Source organism: Xyrauchen texanus, unplaced genomic scaffold (genome assembly GCF_025860055.1).
Source record: "Xyrauchen texanus isolate HMW12.3.18 unplaced genomic scaffold, RBS_HiC_50CHRs HiC_scaffold_612, whole genome shotgun sequence".
In the NCBI taxonomy this organism is placed as follows: Eukaryota; Metazoa; Chordata; class Actinopteri; order Cypriniformes; family Catostomidae; genus Xyrauchen; species Xyrauchen texanus.
This window is the reverse complement of record NW_026266591.1, coordinates 1-22,941: the sequence shown is the minus strand read 5'-3', so window position 1 is coordinate 22,941 and position 22,941 is coordinate 1. Positions and strand designations below refer to the sequence as shown.

Here is a 22,941-nt window from a genome sequence, read left to right as displayed (position 1 = left end):
TTTAGTGATGTCTCATGCTCATTAAGACCTGGGTGCAATAGTTTCTGACCAAATTATATTAATTGCTACAAAAACATTATAAAAGCATTTTTCTGTAGCTCAATTGGTAGAGCATGATGCTTGTAAAGCCAAGGGTATATATTTAATTCCCAGGAAACACATGGACAGATAAAATGCATACCTATAATGCATCGTAAAGGTGCTTGCCCAATGTGTCTATGTGAGTGTGTCTCAGATGTTATTTTAAAAGTAGGAATCTACTGTAGCCTTGACCAATATAGTTCCTCTTAAGGTAAGTGGCACAAACCTGCAAGGACAGACAAAAAGGTTATACTAGTCTGGTAAGTCTCTGTTGAGGATGTCATGTACCAGAGAGACAGGATTCACCCCACATCCATATTTAGCTGTAACAGAGACCTGAAATTTTCAGGCGAGGCCTGTGTAATTTAGTATGTGTGGCCTTTTCGAACCACTGAGTCATTAACATATCTCTGAGTGAAAAACACAGATACCACTGGACTAGTTCCAGAATGTGCTAAAACATATGCTAAAACCCCCATATCACAGTTATGTAGAGCCGGGGTAATGTGTTAATTTTTTCTATCATCAGGCTTTCATTAGATTATATTTAACAGGTTGTCCTTGTCTGACCAGCATGGACCATTTCTATGAACACTTTTCAGGAATGAAGACAGCGTGATGAAAGTCTGTCCAGGCAGGGGCGCAACTACCCAGTGTTAGAGGGGTATGCAGCAACAATTTTGAAAACTCTCAGGGCTACTGTTACATTTGGAAAATAGGTTGGTCAACATAACTTCAAACCATACTGGACATTTAGTTTTGTGTAGTCTAACTAATATAACTCCTACCTGATGTCATCACTGGTCTCCTCTATACTTGATGCCATCGCCGACATCATGTCTGTCTCTTCATTGTCAAACAAACATTATGTAATAGATTTTCCATATTACTTTTTCCATATCAATAATATTAATAAATTAATATGTTGGTATCAAGTGGCTCCCTCTACACTTCCACCTAATGTTAGACCTACCTGTTGCCTTCCCCTGTCTTTCCTGATCCACCATCCTCACACCTGAAAGAAATGAACTCACTGTTAAATAAAGCAGCCTAAATTCAATTCTTAAATCAGCCTAGTGATGGCATCATATAAGACAACTATTATGCAGTAAGGTTGTGCTGCTGTTGAAATTACATTGCCATATTTGTACTTTTTAAAATCCAAAATGTTACACACACACATATATATAGATATGTAATTACAGGGTCACATCTCTCTCTTCCTTTAAAGGTCTGTGCTATATATATATATATATATACATACACACACACACAGCACAGATTTTTAAAGAGAGAGAGAGAGATGTGACCCAACCATAGGGTTTAACCAAAATCTAAATGTAAATATCAGCAACATTATTTTGCATTAAGTTAGCAAACACTTGCCAGTCTGTTAACATTAATATTTGCAAGCCTCCAAGTTTGCTAGCAAATCTATGCATGATTCCATGGTAAGCCAGAGATATTGCATTAGTTGTTTTCCAGATTCTTGTAATTTATCGTACATGCTTCCTTATATTTTTCAGTTATCAGCTCAGCAACCTCGGTTTTGCATATTCTAAGCTAGCTAGCTACATATTCTGGATGCTACATTCCCAGTCTTAGCTAACGCTAGCTAGTCTGTTAACATGAATATTTGCAAGCTTCCAAGCACAGATGTCACACTTTAAATCCTACCTGTTGCCTTTCACCATCCACTTATTAAGCTGCTGTCGCATCCCTTACATGCAATCTCCTTTTCCCTCTTTCTTTTTCTGTTTTTAGCCCCCGACAGCTTTTTTGCTTTATCCATCTTTGAGTTTTAACGACAACTCACTCCTGCTGCTCACTCAGCTCAGCGTCATGATATTACCCTTCTGTCAAAATAAATTCTATGATAGAATCTTATGAGGGCCATGCGTCTAATCTAGCCTGTTAGTCCTCTAAAATTTATATAACTTTTTTATATTTAACTTAGATAACTTTTATATACATTTTATATAAATTTATAAAACTTATATAAATTAGAATTATTTTTGGTTTTTTGGTTTTTTTTTTACCATCGCTTTGGCGCCCCCATGGTGCAGCGCATATAGCGCATACCCACTTTTTGCGCCACTGTGTCCAGGAGTTGCAAATCAGAATAGATTATTAGCTTAGTACCACCTGCTGATAAACTAATCCTTAATAAACCACATGTCTTGTGCTCTGGTCATCATACTATTTTGAACAAAACATTTAGTAATTATAATCATATGAATGCCTATTTAAGTGTTGTCAGTGGAGACCTCATAAACATGTCTGAGCACTCTTTCTCTGCCAAAAACTCAAGGACACATGAATATGTGAATCTGAACGTCATTCTGTGAGTGATCCTGCATTGCAGCATCAGATGATCATGTCCTAAAATAAGTGTGTGTCTGAAGATGATGAGAGATAGAGTAGGCTCAAATGAATTCATTAGGACACCAAGTTGACTGTCAGTGCATCTCATTACATTTGGAATTTCAGTCACAGGCCAGCTGGGATCAGAGTTCACACTTTAGAACATGATGTACTTGTGTAGTAAAAAATGCACGAGTTGGCATTCTAGGGGCCCCGGTTTAAGGCAAGGCCCTTCTCTAACTGTCACTTGCCAATTTGAATGATTCTAATACTGTTAAGGTGAAATTGCTTAGCTGGTGCCCCGAGGTAAACCAGCACGATCACACGGGAAGTCTGAGTGTTGATTCAGAGTTCCAGTAGCCTGGGATCGGCCACTTTCTGCCGACTCACTGACACTGAGCTCCATCTCATATCAGACAGTTTTGAATTTGCTCCAGTGTGTTTACCTTTCCTTGAGGCGTGACCGGAAGTGCATTACGTCAGCAGAGTGGTATGGGTTTGGATCCCACTGGGTCATTTGACATTCGTAAACACATAAACACATACACCCTAAGTGACATGTTTTCAAAAATCATCACATACTTTGGTGTCTTGTGTGAGATTTATGACATAATTGGATGGCCATGTGATTATTGCGATACTAGTATTAGCTAGTTAATTAGTCATGGTACTTTGTCTTTCAGGACAACCCTCTGTATGGGTGTGAAATGTAACATGTGCATTTATATAATGAAATGAAGCACTGACCATTAGTGAATAAGTTACATTTTGTGGCTTTCTGGCCCTGAAATTAGTTTAATCATGAAATTATCACAATGCATATTCACTTCCGTAAGTATTAGTGGCCGCCCTAAGCTGATATCAGGCTGTCACTCAATAGCCCTTTTCTGCAACCTTGTCTTCACTTGATTCATTTATTGTTCTGTTTAGTTGACCCACATGTGAACTGTGAACATTTACAATACATGTGTGCTCTCTTGGGACGATATTTGAATACTGTGTCATCCAATAAATCATTATGTCCCTTCTTACACGGTGGACATAAGCAGGGAACAGTGCAGTTGGTTATTGCTGTGGAAATATCGCAGCAGTGTGTTGATATACACTAGACAAATGTCTTTCACCTCTTTGCTCAAGTTACAAGGCATGCTGTCACAGTGTGTGAAAAACATCCCTTTGGCACATTATTAATTATATATAATTAAGTGAGCACATGTTTGAGTTAAAGCTTCCCAAAGTTGTCCTTCCTTACAGACTAGCTGTCCCTTCATAAATGTTTTAAGAAAGCATACATATGTTTAACATCTGACAAATATTCCACAGTTTGTATTTTAGGATTGCATGTTGCAAACAGCAAGAGAGTGTACCAAGGGAAATAAATGTTTAGCCTCCATCAGGATTAATTGTCTAGGAGGTGAAAATACATGCACTGAGCCTCATAATGTATTTCCACTTTAAAATAAGTTTACGGTTGTAGACAATTTTGAGACGGTTTAAGGAATTGACGTGTTTTTGTTCCTTGAACAATTCCTGCTAGTTGTCGAATCACAGACTGCATTCCAAATGGTATAAATCACCCTCCGAAGGGCACTTTGAATAGAGAACAATCATGAAAGTCATGGTGTAAGATCACTTAAGACAGAATTTCTAATAAAATAGACTTATAACGTGAGTTCCGAATGTCCCTTATTTTTTAGCCCCACACTTTTAGCTTTTCAAAGCTCTCAGAGTGGAACTCTTCGAAGGGAATAGGGCATAGGGGTGATTACTTTGCACCCTAATTCAAAACAACAGCAGGAGGCGTTTCATCCATAGTAACACAATTAACATTACTAGCACTAACATGATTGTCATAAAATGTTATAATTAAAATGTGGGCCATGTTCTTCGGTGGCTGGATGTTTCCTGGATGCCTCGAACTAATGGACATTAAAGTGTTTAGATTTCCGATAAAGCAAAGGAAAATGGACGCATGAACTGCTTCAGTGCATTGAGACAGCTGGATACGTGTAGTACTAACAACTGTAACACACGTCTTTTCTCTGGTAGGTGAACAAAATGTATGTAAAATAATAATAAGTTTGAGAGGTAGAACTATAAAATTGACTATAGATAGCTCCCATTATAATGAATGAAACTGCGTAAGTTATTTACATTAAGTCATTTAGCAGATGCTTTTATCCAAAATGGAGTTTCATAACAAATATTGTGAGGAGCTTGTTAATTTAATCTAATCTCCAAAGTAAGCATATATAAACAGCTGCTTACATCGATGGTGGCGACGAGTCTTCCGGCATTCAGCCCTTCCATTAACCCCAAACAGACCAATGCAAGTGGCTTGGATCATCGGATTGCAACTCCGCTGCAAAGCATTCGCCTTTATCAGAATAGCTCTTCCGTCTAAATAATTTAGTTTTCCATTCACCAAAGCAGATCATTGCGCAAAGTTACTTCAGCAACTGGCTGCTCCAGCATCGTTTACACATGAAACAACTGTTCATACGTTCTTATCTAAAACTTTCCTCCAGGAGTGTTCAATTGCATGAGCCTTCCTCCGTGATATACTGTATATATATATATATATATATATATACACACAAGGTTGGGGAGTAACAGAATACATGTAACAGGATTATGTATTTAAAATACAAAAAATAAGTAACTATATTCCACTGCAGTTACAATTTAAATCATTGGAAATTAGAATACAGTTACATTCAAAAAGTATTTTTTTAAGTAAGAGATTACTTTGCATTTTATTGTCATTTGTTTCATTTAATATTTAGTCCTTTCAAATGGAAAACATTTAATCATAAATTATGTGATCCAAAGTGCATTTGAACACTGGTGAAACACTTTCTTATGATGTGTTACATTCATACGAGAAGACAGAGAAGAAGATTGAAGTAATTTTGGAGCATAAGAAAAATAAATAAACCTTGTGTAAATTGTCAGCTTTACGCCAAGTTAAAATGCTATTTCTAGCCATTTTACATGCACATGTTACCACGATCCTATTTTTGTATCAAGAAAATTCACGTTGGATAATAATTTCTTTTTTTCTAGAAAGACCTTTGATATTAGGGCAAAAATCATATTCTTGATAATAATTTTTATATTGTTTTCCTGACAAAATATTTTAAAATCCTTCAAACAAGATCAATATGATTCATCTTATTTTAGAAACAACACTGCATAAGATATTTATGTTTCCCCTTCTGTCACTCACTCGACGTTGTGTCAATTGTAGTGACACAAGGGGTCTCTTCTGAGAGCCTCACGTACCTCTGAACTTCAGAAAAGGCCAATGTCAAGTTGGCAGACAGAATTTGCATGCCCCGCCTCCCGGACACACGGGTATAAAGGGGAGCGAATGTCAGACAGATTTTTTTCTTCGGAGCCGAACGGTTGTGTGATCAGCGAGTTGTGTGTCACGACTGCTTCACCCACCTCTGCAAGAGAGCTTCTGTTGGATCTGACGGCGTATTCTAGCGGCTTTCTCCTCTCTGCACCCTGTGCAGCCATTGGGCGCTTCAACAGAGCTTCTCTCATAAAAGAGTTGACTTCTCTGAAAGAGTTATATTTTCCTCTAAAAGAGTTTGATTTCTGGCAAAAGAGCAACATACACAAGCTGGTGTTGAATGTCCTTTTCAGGACGCGTCTTTATAAAGATGCCATTCCGCCACTGCGAGGACATGACCATGGCAACGTTGCAGTCACGGCTTTCATTTCTCAAAACAAACGCCACTCCAGCCACCCCTGCATCGCTCCTTCTTCCCCCGGGATTGAGGACAGCCCGGCTCTGTTTCGCCGGGCACAGACCCACGAACCACCCCCCGGCATGCTCATTTGCTTCAGTCTGCGCTCGGGACAGCTGCGGCTCGCTTCACGTCAATTTTGCCTCATCCCTGGAGCCAGGTCTGGATGATGACATCGCCGCTACATCGGAGAGCATTCAGGCGTCTGACGCTGAAGACCTTCCCGGACTTCCATCCTCGGGCCAGCCCGCCCAGTCAGAGTCTGACGTGCAGATGGCCAGCATGCTTTCCTCGGCTCCGGGTGCCACTCTTAGCCACGTCCCCCCCCGGTACCTTTCTTCCCGGAATTGCATGACGAGCTGACGAGTTCGTGGAGGGCACCTTTTACTGACTGGAACCGACCTCCTCGCTCGTCCGCTCTCACTACCCTGGAAGGCGGGGCGGTCCACGGGTACACGGAGGTCCCTCAGGTGGACAGGGCAGTTGCGATTCACCTGTGTCCCGAGAACGCCGCCACCTGGTGGGACCGCTCGGTACTCTCCTCCAAAGCCTGTAGGACAATGTTGTCAAAGCACCACTGGACAGGCCGCCTCCGCCTGGCATGCCATGGCTCTCCTGCAGGTAAACAAAGCCAGGACACTCAAAGAACTGCACCAGTGTAGTCCCGATCCCAACGTGCCTGATTCGGGGCAAGCACGTCTTGATCCGTTCAGACAGCACCGCCACGGTAGCATACATATATCGCCAAGGCAGCGTATGCTCCCGTCACATGTCACAACATGCCCGCCAGCTCCTCCTTTGGAGTCAGCCATGACTCAGGTCGCTGCTCGCCACTCATATCTCTGGCGACCGCAACACGACTGCGGACGCGCTGTCGCAATAGGTCTAGCTCAGCGGAGAGTGGAGGCTTCAGCTGATTTGGGGCCGCATTGGCAGGGCACAGATAGATCTCTTTGCCTCCCAAAACAACTCCCACTGCCCGCTCTGGTACTCCCTAATGGAGGCCCCTCTCAGCGCAGACACGCTGGCACACAGCTGGCCCCGGACGCTGCGCAAGTACACATTTCCCTCAATGAGCCTTCTTGCACTGGTGATGTGCAAAGTCAGGGAGGACGAGGAACAGGTCACCTTGGTGGCTCCTTTTTGGCCCACCCGGACCTGGTTCTCGGATCTCACGCTCCTCATGACAGCACCTCTCTGGCAAATTGTCCTGAGGAAGGACCTACTTTCTCAGGGACGGGGCACCCTCTGGCACCCACGCCAGAGGCGGCGGCAGCTGATTTTGCCGGGGCTTCAGCCCCGAATGTTTTGAGTGTAGCCCCGAATGTATTTTGAAAAGTTGACTGACAAATATGAAACCGGACAAAAGCCTATGTAAACCCCCGAAATCATAAGTTGCCTTATTTCATTGTGCTTTGGCTTTGCACATACTGCATACAGCCTGTAAAAATAGACATAATCTAGCCTATAGAATAAGTTCCTTTGCTGTCGGTAGCCTATGGGCGACTCCGTTTCTTCCTCTCTGTTGAATATGCAGCAGGTAGAGGAGGAGCTTGCACAGTCGTTGACATCAACTAACGTTACTTAGTGGCGAGTTAACAGCAGTTAGCTGGAAAGACAGCAAAAATGAAGCAAATGAGGCTTTGGGGATTTTTCAGAAAGAAGTCAGTGGGTAAGAATTCACTTTTTTTTTGTCCTTAAAGTCTGAAGATCATCATCTAGCTGGCTTTCACCCACAGTAGGCTAAACATCAAGAGGTCCACTACCGACTGTCATTACATTTAGTAGCCTCTAACCTCCTTGTTAGCGCATTCGTCTCTCACGCCAGAGACCGCGGTTCGAGTCCCGTTCGGAGTGTACTTTTCTTGTTTATCAGGTGTTGTTTTCGCTAAGGATAACCAATAAGCATTAGCATAAAATTGATGTGTGACTTGTTTTGTGATATTAGTTTGTAGTAAATATACACTTTGATTTGATTAAATGGTTTTGTAGAGGGTAGCAAAGATGAGCAACAGACTGAGGAGCCAGCAGCAGCAGCTGTGCCAGAATCAGGCATGGAAACTGGTAACAATTTATCAGTCACTTTACTTTAGAGAAAGTTAAAAGTGAAACATTGTTTATCCCAATGATCCTAATGAAAGGATTTTGACAGATTAATTATTCTCATAGAGATGATGGGAATTATATACATTTCGATGCCATGGTGTGTCAATGAACTTAGACTAAAGTTATTCATGTATTGCTTTAACTTAGGATCTTATACATCATTTTGACTATTTATGTCAAAAAATATAAATTATTTATATTCAATATTTTTTTACCTCACTTTACTCACTATAATATAACTCTTTTATGATGACTTTATGGTAATGTACATGAAAATTAAAGAATCATGATAGATCTTAGGGCAATCCCACTGATCTGCTCTTCCCAATACATTTTCTTCAATGGTATTGTCTACAATTTGAAATATGTAGCACTTGATGAATTAGTTGTTTGAAGCTGATTTGCAATAAGTTATGTGCTGTATCTGTTCTTTTGCATCACAGATGATTCAGGGAGGAGAGAGGATGAGTTAGTCGAGGATAGTACTAGAGAGGAAGATTTAGGAACTGTAGAAACAGGCCCAGCCAGAGCAAATCTCAAAGAATACCCTCTCACCAACTTTGGACTACAGAGAAGTGGTTGCTAGTGTGAAAATAAAATTGTCTGGGCTAAGCCCCGTTTCTCCTTCAAAGCTGGAAATGCCTCTGACCCACGCCCAGACCTCTGGAATCTCCACGTCTGGCCACTGGACAGCCATTTACGCACCATAATAGCGGCATGCGTCTCAACTTCCATGGCTCTGTAACCCATATCGCCCACCCACCCAGTGTTTGACAACAACCAGGCTGCTTCAGTTCTTCCCTAAACAGTCCGCCATAAGCCAGCATCTCCGCATCAATCAATTTCATTCAAACCTTGCCGACTATACGCCCTCACGTCGAACGCCACGCTTGACGACTCAACCAATTCATATTGCAGAGTGAGTTCTTGCCTATATGCAGCATGAACTTTCCACACAAGAACATGGGTTCCTCCTGTTAACTCTGTACAATCCAGTGCTAGAGGATTCAGCCCGTTCGTTTGCATAGGGAATTTCTTTAAATGCATCATACATCACTTCCACAAGAACCAAGTGTCCTACCGTCATATGCCATGTGGGCCCACGCCTGTGGAGTCAGGCCATTCAAATTGCAACTGCACATGCAAGCACGTATTCTGACACTCACATGTTCCAGATTTTCGACTCAACCTATTCTTTCTGCCAACATCCATCCCTCTACCCTTTCCTATCAATGGGCCAATGGAGTGGATTCCCCTGTGAGGCTGCCATCACTGGAGAACCCTGCCCTAGACCCATTCTCCTCTCCACATTACCCCCTTTCTTTCTATCGTCCTAATCTCCCCTATCCCAGAACCGATCCTTGAGTGAGGCTGCCTCAGCAAGTGAACCCGGTCCCGAAACCTTTTTCAGTTTACCCCGAACCTCCAGCTCACCTTCCCAAATTCACACTTCAAACAGCTATACCTCTCGCTATTCCCTCAAATGCTGTAGTCACAAAACCTCCACCAGTCTCCAATCATCTCTGCTCTCAAATTCTTGCAGAGATTCAGAGGGGCCTTGGCCCCAGAAGCGAACCCAACACCATCCTCAGTTCCTCCCTGTTCAGAACTGAAATTCTATAACGATACTAGGCTACCCCTCACCACCGATCTGCTAACCCGATGCATAAAATACTCTCTGCCAGGGTTACATTTCTCCAAACACCTAAAAAATTCAGTGGAAGAACATTTCTCAGAGCTATAATTCAGTCCAGGCTGATCTGAGAAAATAATGGCTGGTATATACTCCAAGCGCATTTCCCCGTTTCTCTTCACATAGAGGTCTGAAGCAGACATTTAACCACAGATAATATGACATGTGGTTGAAAGAGACTAATTAAAGGGTGTCAGCACCAGCAGGACCGTTGTAAATAATTCTGGGCCCATTGATTGTATATTGGTCTGGGCTTCTTTCATATGAAAACATACGGTTTAAAATAAGTTGTGGGCCCCCAGGGCCTGTGGGCCCCTAGAATCCATACCACCTTTCACCCCATGAGCTACGGTCCTGCAAACTAGTGCTCTTTGAATGAAATGACTACACACTTCAAACACTGCAATGCTCCATGTGTGAGGGAGGAGAAAGACCTGCTGTATGCATGCATCACCCCGTTTTTATTAAATATAGGTTTTAATCTTTATTTTGTGTCACTAATTCATTGATAAGTACTGTATATATCAATATCATTTTTAAATGTAATTGCCTAAGTAGAAGAGTATAAAAGATAATGAGTTATAATGTTTGAAACAGATTAAATAAATTAAATGTCATTAAATTAGTTTTATAGCATTTATTTATTTAATTTGATAAAACTGCTTCATTCTGATCTAAGTGGTTTTTAAAGCCTGGTCAAAGTAAGAGAATGGCTAATGTATTTATAAATCAATCTATCTGGGACATTTAACAAAACAAAAAAAAGTAATTTGCAGTCGTTGTTTGGTGGAATTTATTGCTGAAGCTCAACAGGAATAATTAATGAACGAAACACATTTTAATGAGACAGCCAGACTGCTGCAGGTTATATATTTTTTATATATTATTACAGGAGCTGGGAGTGTAGCTACATTTGGAAAGGAAAAAATATATCTCAGCAAATTATAAATTTGAAATGTCATGTTACCTCCGAAACATGATTTATTGTTTTAATCAACTGACAGAAAAAATCTGCCTTCCTATAAATAAATCTCAGCTGAATGCTGTAACCACAAACGCCTGAGCCACACTTCATGGAATGCAGAAGCAATTGTGCCAGAAGTCCATTGCTTATTAACAAATTATTTTCTCAATAATTGTTTGAAGAATGAGCATACAGTGTGTCAAGAGATTGGCTTAAGTACTTAAATTAAACATGACATGTCTTTTTCCTTGTAAACTTTGGATCTTGTCAATATGTCTATTAACCTACTAATTATACTATATATCTGAATTGATTGCAGGTAATATGACATTTGTGATGAGTTCAACACACACCAGTTTGAATGATTTAGCAACTCATATTCCTCTTCTTATATGTTTTGTTCACAGCCTTGCACATGCTCCTGAAATCAATACCAGGCCGATGCCTTCGTCTCGGATGAGCAGTGCTTTCACCTGTGTGCCAAAACTATTTGGAACAACACAAGTTGCTCTGCTGAAACTCGCCCAACTTGAGGCTCAATTAGCCTTGAACCTGATTTCCAACTTTCCAGCTGGAAATCATGGTGGTTATGGGAACCCCTTTGTTCCTCTATTACTCTTACAAGCTGTTGCCACTCAAAGAACCCCATTTCTGACCATGTATCAACCCCAAGGGCTTATTACACTTTCCCATCTTTTACAAAGTAAAAATGTTAATTGTGTACCAAACCTTCCTGGTACTATGTTGTCATCAGTTAGTCCTCAGAAAAGTAGTTCAGTCATTGCTAATAAGGCAAGTGGGATCACATTGCAAGGTGACTTTCTATCAAAAGAGGTAATTCAGGAGAAAATTCTAGGTCTCAGCTTGAGTAGTAGTAAAACAACATTACCACAGCCAACATGTGGGGAGCCTCTCGTTGGATCCAATAACAACCATCGTGGCAAAAACGGCTCCTTTAAACCAGGGGCTACGAATATGACAATGCCTCTTAATAGCCATCCTGCTAAAGTTTCAAAGACTTGGGACGCTACGCAACAAAAAATGTTACCTTTTCTACCAGAAAACCTGATCAAAGCTTTAGCCAGACTTGGCCTTTCCCTTGAGGACCTAGAATTACTCTGTCATAGCTCAGACAACCACCTAACAACAGAGATGCTCCCCCATTTTATACAAGACATGCAACAGCACAAAGGAGCAAATTATATCAAACAAACTTCATCTAAAAGCATCATGCCTGGGAAGGTCATTGAATATGGACATTTAAGCAGGGACTTCTCTGGTCAAATGGAATCATCCAGAGAGTCATCATATTCTTATGGGAAGCATCATGTTCATGGGAATCAGAAGAAAAGCTATCCTCTACCACAATCCGTTTCTCCATCTTCCCAAGGTCCAGATTTATTTAGTTCATATGGACAATCCCGTTGCTCACATGCCCATAGCTCCATTACCTCTGCAAGATACAATCCATCTGATCTTAGTCATGAGCACTTCTTTCCCAAGTCTAGAGCTTTGAGACAGATAAGAGAATCAACAGGTGAGTTATTTAATTTACAACTGATGTAAAACAAAAATATACAACAAATAAAAATACAGATTGAACCATGGCTATCGGGACATCCCACCAGCAAGATGTGCATTAAATCAGAATGAACTAGCATAACATTTATGCCAGTCTTTTCAGTAGATTAGCTATTAAAGTTAGCTTGTCAGTGAATACAAATCTTTTATACTTGAGAAAGTAAGATGTCTAGATGTAGGTGTTCATTTGAAAGGATGATATTGACTGTCTTTCATTATTTAATTTAAATCTTATCCAGTTAATATGCTTTTACCACTTAAAGGGATTGTTCACCCAAAACATAAAATTCTGTCATCATTTACTCACCCTCATGCCATCCCAGATGTGTACGACTTTCTTTATCTGCAGAACACAAATTAAGATTTTTATAAGAATATCTCAGCTCTGTTGGTCCATACAATGCAAGATGTACAGTGCAAAAGGAGTAACATTTTGGTCTGTTCTCACCTAAAAACAACTGGATCGCTTTAAAAGACATTGAATCAACCACTGGAGTTTGATGGATTATGTTCATGCTTACTTGATCTGCTTTTTGGAGCTGCAAAGGCCTGGCCACCATTTACTTACATCGAATGGACCAACAGAGCTGAGATATTTGTCTAATAATCTACGTTTGTGTTATGCAGAAGAAAGCAAGTCATATTCATCTTAGAAGGCGTGATGGTGAGTAAATGGGAGAATTTAAATTTTGGGGGAGAACTAACCATTTAATGGAAATGCATTTTCTGTAGAGTAAGACCAAACCACCATTTTTCTCTTGCAGGAAGAGGATCAAATTCCTTCCTTAAGAGGCTGCAACATGGGCATGCAGAGGTTACCAAATGGAGACCTTGTTCCATCTTTTTCCCCTCCCACTCGAAATGTAGCATAAGGCACAACTTTGTCACCCCGGATCATAATAAAACTAGAAACTATACAACACAAAAGTCCTTGTCCTCTTTACATAGCAGATCCACCATGTCCAATGCCATGAGAAAAGGTCATCGTTACCCCTCATTTTCATCTTTGAAGTCTGGAGATTCTGGATCCGAGTCAAAAACAGAAACAACCAATGAATCCATGAACATTCAGAAACCAGTAACTAAGGTGACTACTTTATTCTCTGATGTGTAATCAATTTTCAACTGCCACCATTAAAACATTAATGTACACCATTCAAATCTAATGTTTAGTCTCGCATCACAGATTTAAATTTACATGGGAGTGACATACAATATTTCACACATACCAAAGCAAGAGAGAATTGTGGTGACAGGGACTTGTGGTGTTTGACCTGTGCATTGTGACTGGTGAACTCCACTCTTGTTATGAAACTGTGAACTTTTTTTTCTCCTTGATTGTCCTTGTTGTCCAACAGAGAGGTGTGATTCGTATGTCTGGGATCCCTCTTGATTACCCTGAGAGTGAACTGATCAAAATGGCAGCTCCTTTTGGTCAGCCTGTTGAGGTTTTAATGGCAACTGAGGTTGACATGGCAACTCATCTAGAATGGAAGAAGGTATGTCATAATGAAAACATGTTCTTATTATCTTTCTGTGTTATTTCAGGGTATATTTATATCTTAAACTTGTTCATAAAGTTGAATCGAAACTAAACCAACAATAAAACCCTTAATTCAATAAATAATTAAATCTCAAGCCTCAAGTCAGTTTTCAAGTTTAAGAATCTTAGCAGTGTCAGGTCAGTCTAATGAGTCCAAGTCTTTCAAAAAGAATTAAATCACATTTTATTCGTTATTATTGCAAGTGAAAAAAATTATTGGCCCACCATACTGTTGTCTGTGAATGGCAAGCAATATTCAGCATATATCAGTGACATAAATAATACAAATTGTCAAAAAGTCAAATAGATGTTGTCTTTGCAATACTTCGGACAGAGGGACATTTATTGTTTCCTGCAGGGTTTAGATCATTACTATTGGCATGTATGTGTGTGTTTTCCAGGCTTTAGTGATTCTTCCAAATGAATTCTCAGCCCAGGAAATGGTGAAGGTTTACTCTGCTATCCCACTTCACATGAGACAGCAAAGTGTGGAGCTAGTGTCCCAAATTGTAGACCTCAGTTCACCTGTGAGTTGATACACTTAAATATTCTGAATGTCATCTTGGACATACACTAACACCTAGGCGCCTCATTATACTTTTCAGTTACCGATAACATTGTAGAAATTCACTATTCACAGTTAGCCATGATTAGCTTTATCCAGGAGTAAAAGTGTTAAATAACAGACCGGTTACTGAGATTAAGCGAGAAGTATGGTTGGTCATGTGATCCCTTTTATGAGGAAATAATTACTGAACGCACCTTTAAAATGCTCCAAGTAGTAGTTTTTATTTATTTTATTTTTTTAATTGATTTACTTATTGCCTGATTTTTTGGGTCCCAGGTGTCAATGTTTCAAGCTTTTGTGGGGCCATCAACATCAAATGCAAGTATCTCTCATTCTGTAGAGGTTTCAAATGGTAAAGCATTCAAAACGTTTTAAACATATTTAAACACCCTTTCAAGAAAATATTTTTTAAAGACTCCATCCTAATTGGAAGTCTGATTTTATAGAAATGATAATGATTTTAAAAAAAATCCTAACAACTCCCACTATCCTTTAGGGGTTGCTCACAGCTTTGGACAATATGCTGGTGATATGCAATGTCCCTAACCAGCCATGTGCTACTACAGGAGTGCTACGAATGCTAAAGCCTTTTGGAAAGGTTTTCAGAACTCTGGTGTTTCATGGGAACAAGGTGGGCTACATTATAAAAATTGCACTACAGAGAAGAAATTATTTTTATAACAAGAAATGGAAAGACAATTAAAATGCATATTGTTATTTGCTAGTTCGAAAAATATGTGAAAGTAAATCTTAAAAAATGTAAGTCTAAAAAACAGTGAAATGTTGATATTCTTTTTTTTTTTTTTCGTATCTAGGTGGATTTTGACCAGTGCCTTTGGAACAATAACTGTATCCAGATTGTTTTAGAGATGGAATCTGCTGCTGTAGCTTTATCTGTGTATGAGTGGTCTCAAAAAATTCCTTGTCTTTATCACAACCACCATCTTGTTTTCCTAAGAGGACCTTATATACAGAAAAATATATCTGAGGTCAATTCTGCTTAATATTGTGCCTACAAAGATGATCACCCACCCACAGCATCCTATATTGTATTACATTTGTATTAAAATTGATGAATGTATTATTTGTATATCAGGGTAAATAAATTCAGATGTTTTATGAACCACTTAACAATGTCACATGGTCTGGCCATTTCTGTAAGCACACAACGATTTTAGCTAAAGTAATGTAACTTACTGTTTCCAATTTCACAATGAAATTCATGCTGCAACAGGCCAGTATCAACATTCGCAGTTGGGTGAGTGTGTATATATATATATACACACACACATATATACATATATATACACATATATACATATATATCAATATCTACACAGGGGGCCAAAAGTTTGCAATAATTTACAGATTTTTATCTTATGGAAAGAAATTGTACTTTTATTCGCCTAAGTGGCATTCAACTGATCACAATGTATAGTATTTAGTAACAGATCCTTGCAGACCCTTGGCATTCCAGTTGTCAGTTTGTCCAGATACTCAGATGATATTTCACCCCACGCTTCCTGTAGCACTTGCCTTAGATGTGGCCTTCGTGTCGGGCACTTATCACACACCTTACAGTCTAGCTGATCCCACAAAAGCTCAATGGGGTTAAGGTCCATACCACTCTTTTCCAATGTCTTTGTTTCTTTGCCCACTCTAACCTTTTCTCTTTTTCAAAAGTATCTCTTTACTGTTGTACATGAAACTGGTGTTGAGTGGGTAGAATTCAATGAAGCTGTCAGTTGAGGACATGTGAGGTGTCTATTTCTCAAACTGAGACTATGATGTACTTATCCTCTTGTTTAGTTGTACAGCTGACCTTCCACATCTCTTTCTGTCCTTGTTTTGTCTTTGAAGACTGTAGTGTACACCTTTGTATGAAATCTTCTGTTTTTTGGGGGTTATTTCAAGCATCGTATAGCCTTCATTCCTCAAAACAATGATTGACTGATGAGTTTCTAGAGAGAGTTTCTTTTTTGCAATTTTTGACCTAATCTTGACCTTAAGACATGCCAGTATATTGCATATTGTGGCAACTCAAAAACAATCACAAAGACAATGTTAATCTTCATTTAACGAACCAAATAGCTTTCAGCTGTGTTTGATATAATGGCAAATTATTTTCTTGTACCAAATTAGCAATTTAACATGATTACTCAAGGAGAAGTGGAGTGATAGCTACTGCCTGTCTAGATTTGATCAAATATTACTTTTTTCAAATAGTGATGGTGCTGTTTTTTACATCAGTAATGTCCTGATTTTACTTTGTGATCAGTTGAATGCCACTTTGGTGAATTAAAGTACCAATTTCTTTCTGAAACAGCAAAATCTGTTCAATATTCCAAACTTTTGGCCCCCAAAAGGTATGTGCATATATATATATATATATATATATATATATATATATATATATAGTTCTCTCACTAAAGAACATGGGATTTGTGCCTGGTGCCAGAGGCGTTTCCAGCATTGAAGGACATCCGGGGGCTTAGCCCAGACAATTTTATTTTCATACTAGCAACCACTTCTCTGTAGTCCAAAGCTGGTGAGAGGGTATTCTTTGAGTTTTGCTCTGGCTGGGCCTGTTTCTACAGTTCCTAAATCTTCCAATCTAGTTCTGTCCTCGACTAACTCATCCTCTCTCCTCCCTGAATCATCTGTGATGCAAAAGAACAGATACAGCACATAACTTATTGCAAATCAGCTTCAAACAACTAATTCATCAAGTGCTACATATTTCAAATTGTAGACAATACCATTGAAGAAAATGTATTGGGAAGAGCAGATCAGTGGGATTGCCCTAAGATCTATCATGATTCTTTAATTTTCATTTACATTACCATAAAGTCATCACAAAAGAGTTATATTATAGTGAGTAAAGTGAGGTAAAAAAATGTTTAATATAAATAATTTATATTTTTTTACATAAATCAATTTGTCAAAATGATGTATAAGATCCTACGTTAAAGGAATACATGAATGACTTTAGTCTAAGTTCATTGACACACCATGGCATCGAACTGTATATAATTCTCAATGTTCATCTGTCAAAATCCTTTCATTAGGAGCATTGGGATCATTGGGATAAACAATGTTTCACTTTTAACTTTCTCTAAAGTAAAGTGACTGATTAATTATTACCAGTTTCCATGCCTGATTCTGGCACAGCTGCTGCTGCTGGCTCCGCAGTCTGTAGCTCATCTTTGCTACCCTCTACAAAACCATTTAATCAAATCAAAGTGTATATTTACTACAAACTAATATCATAAAACAAGCCACACATACATTTTATGCTAATGCTCATTGGTTATCCTTAGAGAAAACAACTCATGATAAACAAGACACGTACACTCCGAACGAGACTCGAACCGTAGTATTTAATGTGAGAGACGGATGCGCTTACAAGGAGCTAACAAGTTGCGTCAGACATTTATAAACGCTTTACGGTCAGGAGAGTGAGGTTTACACACTGCACAGCTATCTTCCTGCTGGTTCTCGTTATAAGTGCAGTGTGATAAAACTAGTGTTCCTGGCTACCCACTGACGTCTTTCTGAAAAACGTCTTTCTGGTGCCACTTATTACTGCTTAGTATGAGTTTTAAGTTCCCAAAGACGTCACAGATCTTATCACTGTATTAGTAGGGGATGTCAGTGATGTTTTCTGATTAACACTAAATGCCACCCAAGAGCAGGGTTGGGGAGTAACGGAATACATGTAACAGGAATACATATTTAAAATGCAAAATATAAGTAACTGTATTCCACTGCAGTTACAATTTAAATCATTGGTAATTATAATACATTAACAATCAAAATGTATTTTGATTACTGAAAAGATTACTTTGCTTTTTATTGTCATTTGTTTCATTTAATATTTAATCCTATCAGATGGAAAACATTTATACATATTATTGATGTGATCCAAAGTGCATTTGAACGGCGATGAAACACTTTCTTATGATGTGATTCATGCGAGAAGACAGAGAAGAAGTTTGAAGTAAGTTTGTAGCATAAGAAATAGAAATAAACCTTGTGTAAATTGTCAGCTTTATGCTACGCTAAATGCTATCTCTAGCCATTTTACATGCACATGTTACCTGGAACGATCATATTTGTTCTCAAGAAAATTCACATTGGATCATAATTTCTTTGATATTAGGGCAAAAATCATATTCTTGATAATAATTGTTGTATTTTTTTCCTGTACAAATATTTAAAAATCCTTAAAAACAAGATCAATTTGATTAATCTTGTTATAGAAACAACACTGCATAATATATTTATGTTTTTCAGAGACTGTATTCATGAGTCAACAAGTGAAAAAAATCTACCAGTGTTGAAGTAATCCAAAGAATTTAAAATATGTTACTGACCTTGAGTAATCTAACTGAATACAATACAAATTACATTTTACAGGATGTATTCTGTATCTGTAGTGGAATACATTTCAAAATAACCCTCCCAACCCTGCCCAAGAGATCCAATGACCCTCAGTGGTATGTGTGGATTGGCCTATGTGTACAGGTACAGGTTTTTCTGTATTTTTTTTTTTTTTTTTAATGCAGATAGTATAAGGAGACAGAGACCAAAATACTTTATATAGGCTAAAAAAAAATTGTCATTCCCTGACCGGGAATCGAACCCGGGCCGCGGCGGTGAGAGCGCCGAATCCTAACCACTAGACCACCAGGGAAGCTTAAAAGCTGCGATATTTGTACATAATTTTAAGATAACGCTTCGTCTATAGTCCCGGAAAGAAGTGTAAATCGTCATATTGTGTCAAGCCGTCATATTCTGTTAATTTCGTTGTCGTATATTTTTATTCCTCGATTTTTTTTTAACCCATATTCAACAACCTGAATACTGAGACCTGAATTTCACGCCCTGAAATCCACCACTTGAATAATCAAAACTTGAATTTCACAACCTGAATGTTTTAGGTGAATTCACACAAAATATTTTAAAATATTGAAAATGAAAAACAAACATATGATAACGTCAAATTACTCTAGGTCTGTTTTTTAATATCATTAATTTTTTTGGCTTTTTCAAATTTAAACTCTGGTGATATAAATACGACAACATAAATGACGCCATACGTTAAAGAAAGTAATATTTTATTTTTTTAATAATTATTAAAAATTTGGTTAAGAAAATAGCACGAATGTGGGTTAAACTACAAGAGTTTGTTAAAATATCAAGCTCACAATGGCCTTTACCCAATACGAATTATCCCATGCTTTTATTAATTTTAATTCACCCTATGTGTGAATTACTTCCTAAAAACTTTGTGCATCTTTGTAAGAGGTTATAGTGATCTCATGATACTTCTTTAAAAGTGATGTCTCACCACAAAATTGAGTCTCATTTCTGTAGACTAAAAGGTGCACTCAGTAGTTAAAAAGTTTACCCCTGAAGAAATTAATTTAAATTTTGAAACGTATGTATAAAATCATGACCACAGATATGAGATTAAGAATCCAGTCATATCAGTAACCTTATAAAAAACTGATGTAATCTACATGTGGAGGGTCCCTTTCATGGGGGCGCCATGTTTGGATCACATGACCAGTCCAAAATTAATCGCTTAATCTCAGTAACCGCCATGTTATTTGACACTTTCACTCAAGCATTAATTTGATCCTTTTAACTGTTTAATGTAAATGTCTTCTATTATATTAGTAAATGAAAACGATTGTGTTTGAATGATGCTGCATCCACACCTATAGATGCCAATGTAAGTCCAAGAAGACATAACAAAACAAAAAATTACTGAGGACACCTTTAAATTATTTTACATTTAATAATTAACCATAATTATTTGCTAATATTTGGACATTCGACGCATAATAACTTTCAAAATGTAAAACTACTCTAATGGTTTCATTGTAATGATTTAATTACAAACATCAAAACGTCATTGTCTATATAGGTACATAGATTATTGGCGAGAAACCAGAGTAGACCTAATTATCCATTGAATACCTGTATACATATATATAGATTTTAATATATGTATATAAATATACATGGGCAAATAAGTGATTGAGAATGAAAGGATAAAACATATGTATTTATTTGTCTTGTTAGGCCAGCAGAGAAGGCTTTGCTGTTCCTGAGAATTCACCACTGATATTTATATATTATTATTATTATTATAAAGATTGGTCAATGGGTTTTTAAAATGTTATATGAAAGAGCGAATACTTGATTTTTAGCTATCTGGTACAAAATGCTACTTTTCCTGGAAACAGCAGGCTCGTATTAATACTGTTTATTTTATTACATTAAAAATATATATTTATTTTGAAATTGATAAGGGTGTTATTATGTGTGGTATTTTCTAAGTAGCCTATGTGCAAATATTTACATTTTTGTTTTATGCTAGTTTTCCTTTGCAGCCTGTGAGCATCACCATTTCAGCACTAGTTGTGAGTGTGACTTATTTTCAAGTAACATTTCCCATACAACAACGTGTATATCAAGCAAGCAGAATGCTTTTGTATTTGAAAATACAAATAAAACAAATAAAATCCCTAAAAAGGTTAAAAACTCTCAACTTCACATTCAAAGAGCGCACAAGCGCTGCACACGACCGACAGGGGGCGGCAGCGACATGTTTGTTTGAAAGGCCCACATGAGCACTCTCTCTGACGTAGTGTTGAAATTTGACCAGGTAACGGTGTCGCTGCAAATAGGAAAATTACCACTTTCAGTCGACTTATTTGGCGATAGATTAAAGAGACAGAAACTTTAGAATGCCTGGTAAGTCTTCTTAACTGTTCGGGTCTTTGGAAGTCTCCGTGTTTAAACTCTTGACTTTGTAAATGCGGTGTGCTGCTCTCACTCTCTTTGTTTTGTGTAATGGTAGCCATCGCTGCATCCGTAGAGTAGCTAAATATTATTGTATGAACACTTTTAACGCGCAGTATAAAGCTGATCAAGCTTATATAATAAGCTCGTTTGGCAATGTTTGTTTAAAGCGCAGCGTATATGAGGCCTATTAGTCATGTATGTGATGCAGTAGTGATGCTAACTCGTGCATCCACCATGCTCCATCATTTACAACACTAAAACCTCCTAAATCATACAAATGTAACAAAGCGATCAATCGTTTTTGCTTCATTATCAAGCAAACTTTATACGGTTAGATAAAGCCTTTTATTTGGAAACACGGGTTGTTTTTATTTCTCGGTCGTGGCTCGAGCTAACAGGCATAGCTTTACAATGTACGCTGTCTAAACGCAAATATGCAGCTTGTGCTGAACTTTATTAAATGAAGGCACTAGGCAATATATTAAGTAAAAATTGGACTTTTCTTATTTGAGACGTGTAGTGGTCTTTAATATTAAAAGTTTGGCCTGGAGCTTTATCCAGGCCTCAGCTCACATTTCAGTGAATCAAATCCATGTGGAGAAAGATGGTGCCGACTGACCTCCTCTTTGTCTCGTTTATGCAACACACTCTTAGTTAGTAACATTTAGTTGCATAATCCTCTTTAAACCAATTTGCGTGAGGCAGTAGAAGAGGTGGTTATGTTGTAATATTCCAAATCTGCCTTCCAATTCTCGCGCATGTTTTGTGTTTGTGCGCGAGAGAACCCTCTCCGACCTTAATGGAACTGGTCATATTCTTGATTCGATCACAACTACTTGCATATGTATTTTGAATGAATCCCTTTAGCATTTGCACCAATTAAATGAAGTTTCACTGATGCATGTCTCCTATACCAACTCTGTCCATTCCCCCAAAGTCTCCTTTATTGTAATACTCACTAGCAATTATTTGTGTTGTTGTGTGTCTAATTTATACTGTGATGAATATTATTAATACATTTTACACACCCAGAACCTGCTGATATTAACAGTCCGGAGGTAGCGAAGACACCAGGAGGAGGCAGTGGACCAGGGAAAGATGAGAATGTTGTGAATGGTCCCAAGGAGGGTGATGCCAACCCTTTTGCAGAGTACATGTGGATGGAGAACGAAGAGGAGTACAATAGGCAGGTGAGCCTGAACCCCCAGTGTGTTGTACATTTTGGGGAAAATAAAAGTTCAACTTAAGCAATTTGTTTATTTGCATGATCAACAAATCTGATGTTCGATGGCGCATTTTCCACTTAAAGGTGGCAGTAAATTTTTAGTGAAGCCACGTTATGGAAATATTTGGTCTAAAATAAGATTTTGAAGAACTAAATCTGTCTTTGAATTTGTTCCTATGGTTCTAAATGGCATGCCAGCGAGGACTTTAAGAAAAACTTAAAAGGTATATTACACCCAA

General features: G+C 38.4%; 1 protein-coding gene and 1 non-coding gene across 3 annotated transcripts; one reads left to right on the top strand and one right to left on the bottom strand.

The window, feature by feature from the left end:
• Positions 1 to 680: 680 nt before the first annotated feature.
• Positions 681 to 15,778, top strand: si:ch211-89o9.4 (uncharacterized protein LOC566247 homolog). 2 transcript variants are annotated; one of them, XM_052125044.1, is made up of 8 exons: positions 681 to 800; positions 11,374 to 12,503; positions 13,312 to 13,634; positions 13,906 to 14,046; positions 14,492 to 14,617; positions 14,935 to 14,976; positions 15,155 to 15,289; positions 15,474 to 15,778. In XM_052125044.1, exons 2-8 carry the CDS (start codon positions 11,408 to 11,410, stop codon positions 15,660 to 15,662), a joined length of 2,052 nt encoding a protein of 683 aa, XP_051981004.1. In that variant the 5' UTR covers positions 681 to 800; positions 11,374 to 11,407; the 3' UTR covers positions 15,663 to 15,778. The 2 variants fall into 2 exon arrangements, with proteins under 2 accessions (XP_051981004.1, XP_051981003.1); XM_052125043.1 differs by lacking the exon at positions 681 to 800 and having other exon boundaries at positions 10,691 to 12,503.
• Positions 15,779 to 19,282: 3,504 nt separating this feature from the next.
• On the bottom strand, positions 19,283 to 19,354 carry trnae-cuc (transfer RNA glutamic acid (anticodon CUC)). The gene has a single exon. It is a non-coding gene; the product is annotated as a tRNA-Glu (tRNA).
• Positions 19,355 to 22,941: the final 3,587 nt, after the last annotated feature.

Bases quoted from the DNA above. Each gene is read 5' to 3' on its own strand.
- si:ch211-89o9.4 (XM_052125043.1), top strand. From the start codon at position 11,291: ATGACATTTGTGATGAGTTCAACACACACCAGTTTGAATGATTTAGCA. The intron at 14,047-14,491 runs GTATGTCATAAT...TGTGTTTTCCAG, and splicing joins CTCATCTAGAATGGAAGAAG to GCTTTAGTGATTCTTCCAAA. The intron at 14,618-14,934 runs GTGAGTTGATAC...TTTGGGTCCCAG, and splicing joins TTGTAGACCTCAGTTCACCT to GTGTCAATGTTTCAAGCTTT.